Consider the following 15,461-nt stretch of genomic DNA (forward strand, 5'->3'; position numbering starts at 1 on the left):
AATTGCAAGATACTAAAAGGTTTTATTGGGAATACTGATTGTCTGAGTTACATTTTTAAAAGTCCTCTCTAGATGCCAAAGGAAAGTTGATGAAGTAAGGGGCAAAATGGAGGAAAAGAGACAAATTCTGAGAACATGGCACCCATCTAGATAGGAGAGTATTAGTAGCTTGGATTGCTGAAGCATAAATATAGAGAGTACTAGCAAACTGAAAATGAATTTTACAGCGCATCAACAGCTAAGGTGAAGCTGTATAAAATATTACATTTGCATTTTAATTAATATTTTAATAAACACACGACATTATTTTAAATACTGTCAAGTGATCTGGAAACAGGGTTCCTAACAGTATTAACAGAGATATAAACATGAAATAAAAATTGTTCACTTGTAGCAAAAAACCATCAAGTTAAAAAAATTATCCACTAGGCAGTTTCCCCTTCTTCCCTACCAACTTTGGTTTTGAGTTTTTTTATCTAATTCATAGCCACCTGTAAGTTTCTATACATCTGTTTATAAAGACTATTAATCTCTTATGCAGCAATATTTTCCCAGGCTATTGTATGTATTTTCACTTTGGGTTATTCTGGGGGATCTTTTGTCATTTAAAATACTAATTTTTTAATTTGTATATAAATTAAATATAAATTTATAAATATTGTATATAAATTTATAAATACTGTTTCCTAATTTAGAAAAGTCTGCCCCATCCAAAATATTGTATAAATGTATACAAAAATGTAATCTATTATTTTATATATTTACTTATATATGTCATTTAAATCTCTAATCCATTTGAAATGTATTTTTGTATATGATCTGAAAAATCTAGCATTATCTATCACATTAAAATGCATCATATTTTCCAATCTGAACTGAAATTCCACCTTTGTTTTTATATAAAGTCCTCATTGTCTTAAATCAATTTCTGTATGCTCTGATATGCTCCATTATGTGTCTATTTCTGTCCCAATATATTTTACTTTTATTGGAATGACTTCAGAGTAAGTTTGGTAAAGGAAGTTCCCTGTACTCATCCTTCTCCCACCCCTTTCTCTTGAAAAAGCTTTTTCATTACACACACTCACAGACTCATGCACACACACACAGAGCAATAGCTACTTCTTTTAAATAAAACACACTGCAAAATGGATGACACAAATTGTTATAATCCCCATTCTCTAATTCCTCCAGTTAACCACTATTAGTATGTCAGTGCATCTCCTTCCAGTTTTTTGGCTAAGCATTTTTGTACATCTAAATCCATTCTAGACTAATCTTTTTTTTTTTTTTTACTAACAGTTTAATTCAGGCCTACATTATCTATGACCTAAAATATTTATTACAAAGTCATGTCATAGACTCAATGATGGAACTGAATCAAGCATTAGGTAATTATCATAAAAATTTTCACAGTATCCTTTTATTTTCAGTCAAAATTCAGTGTTTTATTTTTTTTTTTTTCAATGACCTCTAGCAAATAACTGAAATAACTAGCTTCAGTCCTGGAGTGTGTGAGCATGTGGTACTGAACAGTGCACAAGAGTTCAAATGCTGATTTTGTCATTTACAGGCGTACTTTTAAGTAGCACTATTTGCGAGGTAAGATTCTAGATTCTACCAATTTGGCACTGAGAAAAACATAAAATCAAGAAAGGCCCTGCACTCAAGGAACCTACACTTTAGTGACTGTATCTGGGCTTGAATCCTGAATCCAGCATGTTTAGATTCGTCATCTTACACAAGTTGCTTAACTTTGCTAAGCCTCTATTCCTTTGTTGCTGTTGTTAATTTGCTAAGTCATGTCTGACTTTCTGCAACCCCATGGACTATAGCCCACCAGGCTCCTCTGTGCATAAGATTTTCCAGGCAAGAATACTGGAGTGGTTGCCATTTCCTTCTCCAGGGGATTTTCCTGACCCAGGGATCAAACCTGTGTCTCCTGCATTGCAGGCAAATTCTTTACCACTGAGCCACCAGAGAAGCTCATTCACTTATCTAATTTAAAACAAAAACAACAAGAAAAACATGGGGGACAGGAGGCAGGTGATATAACACGTATCATGTAGGAGGTTGAAGAAACAGATATTTGAAAGCCTGATAGCTCACGAGACTCATTCAGTATTAGCTTTTATATTGACCTGTATATTGGTCCTCTTTTTTAACTTACTTATTACCCCACATATTAGAGTTCATTTTGTTTTGGTCCTTAACACTTTTTCCAATGTATTCCTCAGGGAACAAGCTAAACATTTTTAACATTTGTTTTTGTTTTTTTTTTTTCCATTTTGAAAACTTGTTGAATTTGTATCCATACTTAAAAATGAAGCAGAAATTGAAGTACTAAAAAATTATGAAGACTCTTCATCTGGGAATAAAATTGAAAATAGTAATAAATATGAAAATAACTAGATTTTGCTCTCTTTTATAATTATGTAACCAAACTCCAACATCCTGTTTTTCTTCCCCATATTAGTAGAATTTAAACTGAAAAAAAAAAAATCTCTCCCCTTCCCCCTTTCTCTTCTCTCTCCTAAAGACGCTTACTCCTTGGAAGGAAAGTTATGACCAACCTAGACAGCATATTAAAAAGCAGAGACATTACTTTGCCAACAATGGTCCATCTAGTCAAGGCTATGGTTTTTCCAGTGGTCATGTATTGATGTGAGACTTGGACTGTGAAGAAAGCTGAGCGCTGAAGAATTGATGCTATTGAACTGTGTTGTTGGAGAAGACTCTTGAAAGTCCCTTGGACTGCAAGGAGATCCAACCAGTCCATTCTAAAGGGAATCAGTCCTGGGTGTTCATTGGAAGGACTGATGCTGAGGCTGAAACTCCAGAACTTTGGCCACCACATGCGAATAGTTAACTTGTTGGAAAAGACCCTGATTCTGGGAAGGATTGGGGGCAGAAGGAGAAGGGGACGACAGAGGATGAGATGGTTGGATGGCATCACCAACTCGATGGACATGAGTTTGGGGAAACTCCGGGAGCTGGTGATGGACAGGGAGGCCTGGCATGCTGCAATTCATGGGGTTGCAAAGAGTCAGACACTACTGAGCGACTGAACTGAACTGAACTGAAGAAAGAAGAAATCTTATTGAGGTCTTTGCTGCATTTCTGGTCCACATCCAGTGGAAAAAGAGTAAAAAGTTTTCATTCAACCAATAATTACCAAGCACCTATAAAGGGTTTCCCAGATGGTGCAGTGGTAAAGAATCCACCTGCCAATGCAGGACATGGGGCTTCGAACCCTGGATCGGGAAGACACCCTGGAGTAGGAAATGCCAACCTGCTCCAGTATTCTTCCCTGAAAAATTTCACGAACAGAGGAACCCAATGGGCTACAGACCATGGAGTCACAAAGAGTCAGACACGACTGAGCACAGCACAGCAGGAGGAAAAAATTCCCCTATAAAGTACCAGGAGGATTTTCCTGGATGTCCAGTGGTTAAGAGTCTGCCTGGCAATGCAGGAGACACAGGTTCGATCCCTGGTCCAGGAAGATCCCACATGCTGCAGAACAACTAGAGCCCTTGCACCACAACAAGAGAACCCATCGCAATGGAAGCCCAGGCGCTGCAACTAGAGAGCAGCCCCTGCTCACTGCAACTAGCGAAAAGCCTGTGCCACAACAAAGACCCCAGCACAGCCAAATATAAAAATCAAACATATATATATATATATTTATATATAAACATAAACACATGCGCACGTGTGCGCACACACACACACACACACATATATATATATATATAAATGAAGTACCAGGAGCTCTTCCAAACCCCAGGGAAATTCTGGACCCTGCTCTCAAGGAGCCTATATTCTCAGTAGGAAGCACAACTCTGCTGCAGCTACTGGGGTGGAGGTTGCTGCCTTCCTGTGAATGTACTTAAGAGTTACAGAATAAACTGGAGATAATGGGGACAATTTTTAGCCTAGTACAGACGTCTGTATAGTTGAGCATTTTTAACCAGTCTTTCATTCAGTCTTTTCTCAAATTCCTTCAGCAATAAGGAACTCAATACTTCACCTTTTCCATTTTTAATAGGTTCAAATATTAAGAATTCTTATATTTTTTTCTGGCTTTTCCAATATTTAAAGGAAGCTTTATACCTCTCTTTCAACTCACAGCCACACAGCTTCCCTAAACCAGGCTAAAAACATCCAGTCTTTCAGTCATTCTAAGTGTAATATCATTATCATTATTGCCAATATCCCCCCAAGATTCACAGTAATTTAAAATAGTCTCTCTCTATATATATATACAGAATGTGGTCCACTGGAGAAGGGAATGGCAAACCACTTCAGTATTCTTGCCTTGAGAACCTCATGAACAGTATGAAAAGGCAAAATGATAGGATAATGAAAGAGGAACCCCCCAGGTCAGTAGGTGCCCAAAATGCTACTGGAGATCAGTGGAGAAATAACTCCAGAAAGAATGAAGGGATGGAGCCAAAGCAAAAACAATACCCAGCTGTGGATGTGACTGGTGATAGAAGCAAGGTCCGATGCTGTAAAGAGCAATATTGCATAGGAACCTGGAATGTCAGGTCCATGAATCAAGGCAAATTGGAAGTGGTCAAACAAGAGATGGCAAGAGTGAACGTTGACATTCTAGGAATCAGTGAACTAAAATGGACTGGAATGGGTGAATTTAACTCAGATGACCATTATATCTACTACTGTGGGCAGGAATCCCTTAGAAGATGGAGTAGCCACCATGGTCAACAAAAGAGTCTGAAATTCAGTACTTGGATGCAATCTCAAACATGACAAAATGATCTTTGTTCATTTCCAAGGCAAACCATTCAATATCACAGTAATCCAAGTCTATGCCCCAACCAGTAACGCTGAAGAAGCTGAAGTTGAACGGCTCTATGAAGACCTTCAAGACCTTTTAGAACTAACACTCAAAAAAGATGTCCTTTTCATTATAGGGGACTGGAATGCAAAAGTAGGAAGTCAAGAAACACCTGGAGCAACAGGCAAATTTGGCCTTGGAATATGGAATGAAGCAGGGCAAAGATTAATAGAGTTTTGCCAAGAAAATGCACTGGTCATAGCAAACACCCTCTTCCAACAACACAAGAGAAGACTCTACACATGGACATCACCAGGTGGTCAACACCAAAATCAGATTGATTACATTCTTTGCAGCCAAAGATGGAGAAGCTCTATACAGTCAACAAAAACAAGACCAGGAGCTGACTGTGGCTCAGATCATGATCCCCTTGTTGCCAAATTCATACTTAAATTGGAGAAAGTAGGGAAAACCACTAGATCATTCAGGTATGACGTAAATCAAATCCCTTATGATTATACAGTGGAAGTGAGAAATAGATTTAAGGGCCTAGATCTGATAGAGTGCCTGATGAACTATGGAATGAGGTTCCTGACATTGTACAGGAGACAGGGATCAAGACCATCCCCATGGAAAAGAAATGCAAAAAAGCTAAATGGCTGTCTGGGGAGGCTTTACAAATAGCTGTGAAAAGAAGAGAAGCTAAAGGCCAAGGAGAAAAGGAAAGACATAAGCATCTGAATGCAGAGTTCCAAAGAATAGCAAGGAGAGATAAGAAAGCCTTCCTCAATGATCAATGCAAAGAAATAGAGGAAAACAACAGAATGGGAAAGACTAGAGATCTCTTCAAGAAAATTAGAGACACCAAGGGAACATTTCATGCAAAGATGGGATCGATAAAGGACAGAAATGGTATGGACCTAACAGAAGCAGAAGATATTAAGAAGAGGTGGCAAGAATACACAGAAGAACTGTACAAAAAAGATCTTCACGATCAAGATAATCATGATGGTGTGATCACTCATCTAGAGCCAGACATCCTGGAATGTGAAGTCAAGTGGGCCTTAGAAAGCATCACTACGAACAAAGCTAGTGGAGGTGATGGAATTCCAGTTGAGCTATTTCAAATCCTGGAAGATGATGCTGTGAAAGTGCTGCACTCAATATGCCAGCAAATTTGGAAAACTCAGCAGTGGCCACAGGACTGGAAAAGGTCAGTTTTCATTCCAATCCCCAAGAAAGGCAATGTCAAAAAATGTTCAAACTACCGCACAATTGCACTCATCTCATACACTAGAAAAGTAATGCTCAAAATTCTCCAAGCCAGGCTTCAGCAATACATGAACCGTGAACTTCCAGATGTTCAAGCTGGTTTTAGAAAAGGCAGAGGAACCAGAGATCAAATTGCCAATATCCACTGGATCATCGAAAAAGCAAGAGAGTTCCAGAAAAACATCTATTTCTGCTTTATTGACTATGCCAAAGCCTTTGACCATGTGGATCACAATAAACTGTGGAAAATTCTGAGAGATGGGAATACCCGACCACCTGACCTGCCTCTTGAGAAACCTGTATGCAAGTCAAGAAGCAACAATTAGAACTGGACATGGAATAACAGACTGGTTCCAAATAGGAAAAGGAGTAGGTCAAGGCTGTATATTGTCACCCTGCTTATTTAACTTCTACGCAGAGTACATCATGAGAAACGCTGGGCTGGAAGAAGCACAAGCTGGAATCAAGGTTGCCAGGAGAAATATCAATAACCTCAGATATGCAGATGATACCACCTTTATGGCAGAAAGTGAAGAGGAACTAAAAAGCCTCTTGATGAAAGTGAAAGAGGAGAGTGAAAAAGTTGGCTTAAAGCTCAACATTCAGAAAACAAAGATCATGGCATCTGGTCCCATCACTTCATGGGAACTAGATGGGGAAACAGTGGAAACAGTGGCAGACTTTATTTTTTTGGGCTCCAAAATCACTGCAGATGGTGACTGCAGCCATGAAATTAAAAGATGCTTACTCCTTGGAAGGAAAGTTATGACCAACCTAGAGAGCGTACTGAAAAGCAGAGATGTTACTTTGCCAACAAAGGTCCGTCTAGTCAAGGCTATGGTTTTTCCAGTAGTCGTGTATGGATGTGAGAGTTGGACTGTGAAGAAAGCTGAACTCCAAAGAATTGATGCTCTTGAACTGTGGTGTTGGAGAAGACTCTTGGGAGTCCCTTGGACTGCAAGGAGATCCAACCAGTCCATTCTGAAGGAGATCAGCCCTGGGATTTCTTTGGAAGGACTGATGCTAAAGCTGGAACTCCAGTACTTTGGCTACCTCATGCAAAGAGTTGACTCATTGGAAAAGACTCTGATGCTGGGAGGGATTGGGGGCAAGAGGAGAAGGGGACGACAGACGATGAGATGGCTGGATGGCATCACTGACTCGATGGACATGAGTGTGAGTGAACTCCAGGAGTTGGTGATGGACAGGGAGGCCTGGTGTGCTGCAATTCATGGGGTCGCAAAGAGTCGGACATGACTGAGCGACTGAACTGAACTGAACTGATATATATAGACTAACCTGCTCAGAATATAGTAAACCATTCCTTTCAATTTGAGTTTGAGCACTTTAAGATTGGAATACTATAACACTGAATGCCATGGTCACCCTAACTGGCTGGCTCATATTAAACTGTCATGTCTATGAGGATATTTCACATCTTTATTTCTCCATGGGCCTACACCTAAACCTTATGGGGTGGTGATATGTGAACAAAGCAGGTAAGCAGGCAACCTGAATGAAATTATATTACTTCTTGAGATTGAATGCGGTGTATGTGACTTAGTGATTATCATTTAAATTCATCAAAATTTAGCTATCAACTAGGAACATCCTTCAGTCCCAGAGCCAAAAGTAAAGTTTAAAGCTTATAGAAATCTAGGCAGTTCCATAATCATTCAAGTAAAGTTATTGACACAGAACCTCATGTGATCAAGCATATTATATTACTATATTACTATGCCACTTGAAATATGGATATTTGCTGGCAGATAGGTTACAAAAACAGATTATACATAAGTATTTTGTTACCTCTTGGGAAAATGTGATTTCTTTCATTTAAATCCTGAATATTTATTTTACATAAATAGGTTCCATTCACTTGAAACAATATGAAAGTTACTAGTAACACTCAAGAACTAGGTTTTTAAATTTTTAGGAAGATACAGAATATCCCAGATCACCACATTATAACCAATCGTGATACTCCATTCTAAAAGAGAAAATAAGCTACTTTTGCACTACCACATATATAATATGCATATAGTTTTGAAAAAATGATTTAACATACTTGTTTTTATTTCTAATTAACAATTTTTCAAAAGTGTTCAGGAAGGACTAATAAATATGCAATATAGTTCTAAGCAAAAGAATACCTTGTTAACCCACAAAGCAAAGGATGTATAAAAAAATATGTAGGATGAGAAAAAAAATATTTTTAATATATGTTTTGACTATCTTTGTAAATAATTACAGATGCTATAGCAGTCAAAAGAAATTTCAGTTTCAATAAATGTTTAGAAATTTAGGACTAGATGAAAGAGTTAAAATTCTTGAATTTTGAAATTCCTCCTTAATGAGAAATAGAATCTAAAACAATGACAACAATAATAATTATAATATTTACAAAGGCTTTGGAATTTTCAATATTCCTGTGTCTCTGCTTAAAGCACATAAAATTAAAATGATGTAGTCACAATTTGTTTCTTGACTATTTTATATTCAGTAATTTTTAATGAAGCAACTAAATTAGGCATAACTTAGTGCCGCTTTAATGTAGTTATGATGAATATATTTTACTTGATTAAAAATGATAAAACTAGGGAGCCTTAAATATTATCTTAAAAGATTAACTACTGTGTCAATTACAAATCTAGGGGAAAGGTATTTATAAGGGAATATTCTGAACAGTAACTTCCTTTTGTTCATTTCATTTAATTAAAGACTCAATCAACTTTCACTCTTAATACTAAAATTTTCCTAAATTACACATTGGCTTGCAAATGGAAGGGCATACAGCAGGGCTGAGTTAATTTAACACTAGTGAAGATTCAGAAAGTAATCCATTTTTATTTAAAGGAGTGGGGGGGACTACTCGGCAGACTAGGGTGATTTATTTAACTAAATAATTGCCAAATTCTACGTTGCACTTTGTGTTACATGACATAAATAAATACTAGTAAAAATCAAATTATTCAGATATCTAAACAATGATGTGGCCTGCTCTTGCCAACAGGTATGCTATAGAGTAGAAGCCTTAATGCCTTAAAATTGAGTAGATAAGGCAGTTTTTTTTCACCTCTCTGTCTTTTGGAGTGATTAATTAATCAAAGTATTTAAGAAATTCCCTGGTGGCTCAGCTAATAAAGAATCTACCTGCAATGCGGGAGAACCTGGGTTCCATCCCTGGGTTAGGAAGATGCCCTGGAGAAGGGAATGGCTACCCGCCCAGTATTCTGGCCTGGAGAATTCCATGGTACAGTCCATGGGGTTGCAAAGAGTCCAAGAGGACTGAGCGACTTTCAGTTTCACTATGGGAAGTAGATGTGATCATCTTTTAATATGCCCAATGAGAGGAGAAAACTTGAAAAGGAACAGTTCTTCACCTGAAACTACTCCAACATACTCCAACAAAAAAAAAAAGAAAGAAAGAAAAGGAACAGTTTTGATATATATATTAGATTTTTACCACAATACAAATAAGTGGTCATAGAGGACAATTTTTACCGAAGGAATACAACACCTACCTACATTTAAGTGTCAGACCCCTCTAGACAAATGTCTTCTAGTAGCAACTAGAATAATTAGTTCCTCCCACCTAAAGCCCTGCGCAGTCACTAGTAGCAACACACAATCAAACCTTGTAGCATCAACCTTTTACCTTACATCACTTAAGGTAGCCACACTGCTACCTGGGGCTCTTATCCTTGAGTCCTGTGGCCCAACGCTAGTTAAATAGCAACTACAAATGCTAATAAAATCAATTTCTTCGATAAAAGAAGGCACGAACATTTTGTAAAATTATTTTAAAAGGCAAAAGAGATCTCATTGTTTTGTTTATTTTATTTTATTTTTTTTTTTTTAGGACTGAGGCAGGAAGCATGTAAAAGATGGTTTTAAAGGAAGAGGAGGGCTACTTGCATGGGATTGCATTTTAGTTGTGCTCTAAGTGATGAAAGTTGACTCTTGCACTAAAACTGAAGCGTCCCGCCCTAGGAAACCACCGCCAGGCACACGGAGTTTACCGAAAATGGACTCTACGAAGGGCAGCCATAAGCTCAAAACTAACAATCCGGGGTTCACAAGAGAGGGAAGCAATCTGGGACCCAGAGAGCCCCGAGTCTCTCCCCTCCAAGGACTATGATAGTCAGTACCCCCTCCCTCCTCCTGGAGTGGGAAGTGAATGTCACCTGCAGATCTGCCCCCATCTATCGGCCCTTCTCCTCCCCCTCCACCCAGTTCGGACAGTCTCTACTGTCCAGTTCCAGCCCCGGCCGCCTTAGGCTCCAGTGTCCTAACCCCCTCCTCTCACCTCGCCTTCAAGCCGGTCTCCCGTGGTCCCAGCCCTTCGAAGAGATGCCGGGCGCTGATTGGCGGCGGCGCTGACAGGAGGCGGGGCCTGGAAGTCCCAGCCAAACCCGCCCTCGCGTATAAGCCCCTTCTCGACTCTCTCTCTCCATCTCTCTCCTCTCTCTTTCTCTCTCGCTCCCTTCCTCCCTGTAACTGAACAGTGAAAATTCACATTGTGGATCCGCTAACAGGCACAGATGTCATGTGAAAACGCACATGCTCTGCCATCCACACCGCCTTTCTTCCTTTTCTGTTTCCTTTTTTTCCCCTTGCTCCTTCTCCCTCTTCTTTGTAACTAACAAAACCACCACCAACTCCTGCTCCTGCTGCTGCCCTTCCTCCTCCTCCTCAGTCCAAGTGATCACAAAAGAAATCTTCTGAGCCGGAGGCGGTGGCGGTTTTTAAAAACCAAGCGCATTGAAGAGAAAGAAAAAAGAAAATAGCAAAACAAAACCCAGGCACCAGCCAGCCGGCCAGCACGCACATTTTTTTTCACCCTTCCTGAAAAACAAACAACCAAACAACCATCAAAACAGTCACCACCACCATCATCAAAACTGTTAACACAGCAGCGGCGGCGGCAAACGTCACCCTCCGGCCACGGCATCCACCTAAAGGGATGGTTTTCTCGGCAGAGCAGCTCTTTACCGACTACCTTCTTCACTCGTGCTGAGCGGGATTTTTGGGCTCTCCGGGTTCGGGCTGGGAGCACCTTCATGACTACGCGGAGCGGGAGAGCGGCTACACCATGCGAGGTAAGCAAGCCCGCCGTGTCTCCCCGGTCCGGCCAACTCAAGCCAGATGGTAAATGGAGGGGGGGGGGGGGGGGGCGCACCCAGCCGAAGAGGAAAGAGGTTGGCGGGGCGCAGTTCCTGAGTTCGCGTTCGCAGGTGGGCTGCAAACGGCCTGGGCATAGAAAGTTGTGGGAAGGTGTTGATGCCTCCCGGGAGTTCCGGAGGGACGCGAAAAGGCGCTTTTTGGAGAGTGGGACGACTCTAGTTGCTTCTTCCCAGTCCTTGAGTTTTACTGTACCGTTTTGGGGTGTCACTCTAGGGTGCGGATGCCAGCGCGGGTTGGAGGGAGAGCCGGGAGAAAGATGCCTCTGGGCAGAAGCCGCTAACCGCGCCGGGTGCGCGGCGGTCGCCGGCCGGGTTGGGCTAACTGGGCTCAGGGGCAGGCGTCGGGACGGATACACACATTCTTCAGGTTACGAGGCCCCCAGCGTCCAGGTCAGCCGACGTGTCCCTTCGTAGGAGTGGTAGGCAGAGGGAGCAGTGTCGGTCTAGATACAGATTCCGGGATCGTTCCCTGCGCGCGTCCCTCGCGCGGGAGCTGCGCCCTGGCCAGGTCCGCGTGCCCGAGCCTGCGCCGCCCAAGGACTAGCACCATTCTGAAAAAGTTTTGCGCAGAAAGTTCCACAGGATAAAAGCCCGCGCTGCCCGCAGCGGGGAAGGCTCCTGTGTCAAAGGGCCGCTGCGGGAGGCGGTGCTGGGTGAACCTTGGGCAAGGACCCACGGCAGCGACTGCTGTGGCAGGTGCCCTGGCGAGATGGCGGCTGTGGGGTGACGCGCCTGGGACAGGGGCAGAACACCTGCTCCGGGTGCACTTTGGGCTACCGGGACGGATGGCCTGACCTGCTTTAGGGAATCACTTTGTCTTCTCCCCTTCGGTGCCGGGACGTTCAGGTTTCCTGCCCGCTATGCCCAGACCCACTTTGCTCCACTTTCTGCTTGGCCACTTCCCTCTTTTCTCGGAGAGTGGGCCGGATGCCCGCGTGCCATGAGGATAAGTGCAAGCCTCTGAGCACCCGCCCCACACCCCCACCCCGGGTTTTCCTCCTAGCCATTCTGCCTTCTTTGCGACGGGGCGGTGGCGGCGGGGGTGGGGAAGCTCTCCTTTCTGCTTCGCCAGTCTCTCTGGGCCCCGGCAACGGAAAGTTGGAAACGGCCGATTCCAGACCTTCCTACCTCCCTGATCCCACGCGACAGGTGGACTAGCCAAGACGAACTTGGGAGAATTGGGCTACCAACACTCATCACCTTCCACTCGGCTGTGTTCACCTCTCACCCACACTTCCAACACCTCTTTAGGAGCGTAGGGAGAGGGCAGCAGGCATGTTCCCCGCTGCTCCGCTGGATGTGAACCCCGAACCTGGACGCTAAGGCAGAGACTGGGTTTAGCCAGCTAGGCGCTGGGACGTGGCAGGAGAAGGAAGGAAGAAGAGGAACAGAGAGGCCGTCCAAGGAGCTGGGTGGGAGGGAGGTAGCTGAAGCTAAGGGGCAGGGACATCCTGGTGACACGGTCTTGATTGACCCACACACAGGTGGTGGGGCCGTTGAGCATGAGCTGGTTCCTGTTCAGTGTCCTGGTTGGGGGCTTCACTAACCAGATTCTTTCAAGAACCTATACTTAGGTAATTGGAGAGTGCAGAACCTTTAAGAAAGAGACATCCTAGTCTTCGTTTTCCTTTTTCTGTCCTGTCTCACCACCAACCTCTCTCCTTTCAGTTTCCCCTATTCCTCTCTGGGGCAGTGAGTTCGTCCAACTCTTACCTCTCTGCTTCCAATCAATATTGCTCCCATGGCTAGGTTCTTACATTCTGAATGAAGGCCTGAAACTACACACCCCCTCAACTCCAACAGGGCACTGGGACCTGGGGTGCAAAAGCCACTCACTGTCCCGTAAATTGTAGAGAAAAGTGTGGGACAAGAGTAGGCTGCAGCTTGATCGCCCTGCTCCTGAAGGAGCATTTGCCAGTGACAGTCCAGATCCGCCAAGGTGCCCACTTGGGGGATTCAGGAAGTTTGAAGGTGCTGCCTCCTGGTCACCTTGAGAAAGCAGTGGAAGCCCACCTTCCCACCCCTAGTCCCAGAGGGCTCTAACTTAAGATGGCTCTCAAGGGGCCTTAGGGTATGTGCTGGAGAAAAAATCAACCTTAAAATGTGGCGAAGTCCTCTCTACCTCCTGGACACTCCTTTGGTTACACTTTACTGTCTCTCCTCTGTCATCTCTGTGCACTTCCTACAGACTGTACCCTCCCACGTCATCAGGGTTGATTGTTTTAAGGACTGAGAAGGGGCCAGGCTACTCAGAAGTCTTGTGGGAGTCACAGGCTGAACCTGAGTGTGAACTTGACAAGTGAGAGCGGAAACGAATCAACTTTCTTTTGTGCCTGGGCTACTTGGGGGAGGGGGCGGTTTTCGAACTCAGCTTTACAGTGTGCCCACTCCCTTTCCCCAAACACACCACACGAGTGCACGCTCAGACACGCGCGCGCACACACTCGTCCTCTATCCCCAGTGGTCCCTGTCTGTGCCTCAGCCTCCTCTCCACGATTTGCATTTGGCAACTCTACTGAGTCAGGGCATTTGGCGCGATGCAAACTTGGTCCATGATCGAGTGATCGCCTTAGGGACCTACCCAGCAAACCCACTCTGACCCCCAGCCTCCACCCCGCCCCCGCCCCCGCCCCCGCCAGTCTAGGAGAGTTAAGAGACTTTATTCCGAGGGTAGCTCTGGGGTAAGAAAGGGGTTAAGAGACGCTGATCTTTAGGTCATTGTCCTACCCCACAGATGAACAGAGTCCGGTCCCCAGCGCTGCGGCTTACTCTGGGCTGGCCTGGAGCGGAGAAGATTGTATTTGGTGGCGCACAAAGCCTTTCACCCTTTGTCTGCTAGAGGGTACCTACTACATGAGGTCTAGAGATGCTGCGTCCTAGATTGCATTACTGAAAAGGGTAACTTCTGAATGTGGAAAGGAGGACTTTTAATTGGGTCGGACCATAGGTGAGAAACAAGTGAGCCGAGGTGTGGATTTCAAGACTCCTTGCTGGGAAGCCTGCCAGCTGTTTATTACACAGGGGCACTGAAATGGTCGGATTTTTCAGCCCTGCCTCCGCAGAAAACCCTGCTTCCAAAAACAGGGGCACAGATGTCGTGGCAATCAATAGGTGATTGTGGCTCCCTGGGATTAGAAATCTGGTTTTACGCTTGCTGTAAGCAAGGATAGGGCTTGGCATTTCTAAAGTCTGGCTTTCAGCTATTATTTTCAGGTAGTTAATTTTTATAAACTGCTAACTTTAGAAAAAAGCAGCTTGCTCTCAGAAGTATGGCAATCCTTGAGAAGTCTGGAGCTCTGAATGTCCTGGCGGCCAGGCCTTTAAATTTCCTAGACTTGTTCTAGATCTTAATTTCTTCCAGAAATTCCAATTAAATATTTCTAACCAACATTCCACTTCCTACAAATAAAAAACATTGCTGGAAGGACATCTCTGTCAGTAGCCATTAGCAATTGTTCATTAAGTAATTATTACTAAACTGCCTTTATAATCCAAGAAAAGCAAACATTCAAACAGTTCAAAGAAAAATCCTAAAGCTATATTTCAAGTATTGTTGAAAACATATTTCACCAGAAAAAAAAATTTTTTTTTCCTTAGGTGATTACATCTTGGGACTCTCTCCTTCCCCTACCCCCAACATCCTGAGTGAATTTATAGCAAGTATTTTGACATAGAGGTGCTTAACATCCTGGACTTCTGGAGTACATATTAGTACCTTTAAGGCTTTTAACTTTTCTATATTTTCAGATAATCAGAAATTGGAAACCAGGATGGAAATAGAAAGGAAGAACTTTGAGCAGCGGGCTTTATAAACATGGGGAATACAAGATTAAAACTCCTTTGTAGCGGCCATTTAAAACTCACAAGTCCTGGATTTTCCATCAACAACAGTATAATTTGCTATACTGTTTATAAAACCCTTGAAGGATTTCTCACTTCATTATTAAAGTGGTTTATGTGACTTTTACTTTAACATAAAAACACATTTATTTTAGACTCAAAAGAAATGTCCACATTTACTTATTTTGGTAACAATTTGTTAGACACTAAACTATTTACAACCTTAAAAGCAACTATTCTTGTGTATATGTAATGCAAATACATTGTATTTTAAACTTAAATGCTTCATACTCATGAAACTTAATTTTACAGCAACAAAAATTTTTCAACACCAAGAAAATATTAAGCTTCAGGGTTGG

General features: G+C 42.7%; 1 protein-coding gene across 1 annotated transcript in view; it reads left to right on the forward strand.

The window, feature by feature from the left end:
- Positions 1-9,927: 9,927 nt before the first annotated feature.
- The window catches only part of RORB (RAR related orphan receptor B), a 203,879-nt gene continuing 198,345 nt past the window's right edge, over positions 9,928-15,461 (forward strand). Inside the window, exon 1 of the mRNA XM_006057218.4 lies at positions 9,928-11,178. Coding sequence (XP_006057280.1) covers positions 11,172-11,178 — 7 coding nt within the window. The 5' untranslated portion in view covers positions 9,928-11,171. The remainder of the gene's footprint in view (positions 11,179-15,461) is intronic.

This window comes from Bubalus bubalis, chromosome 3 (assembly GCF_019923935.1).
Source record: "Bubalus bubalis isolate 160015118507 breed Murrah chromosome 3, NDDB_SH_1, whole genome shotgun sequence".
Lineage (NCBI taxonomy): Eukaryota > Metazoa > Chordata > Mammalia > Artiodactyla > Bovidae > Bubalus > Bubalus bubalis.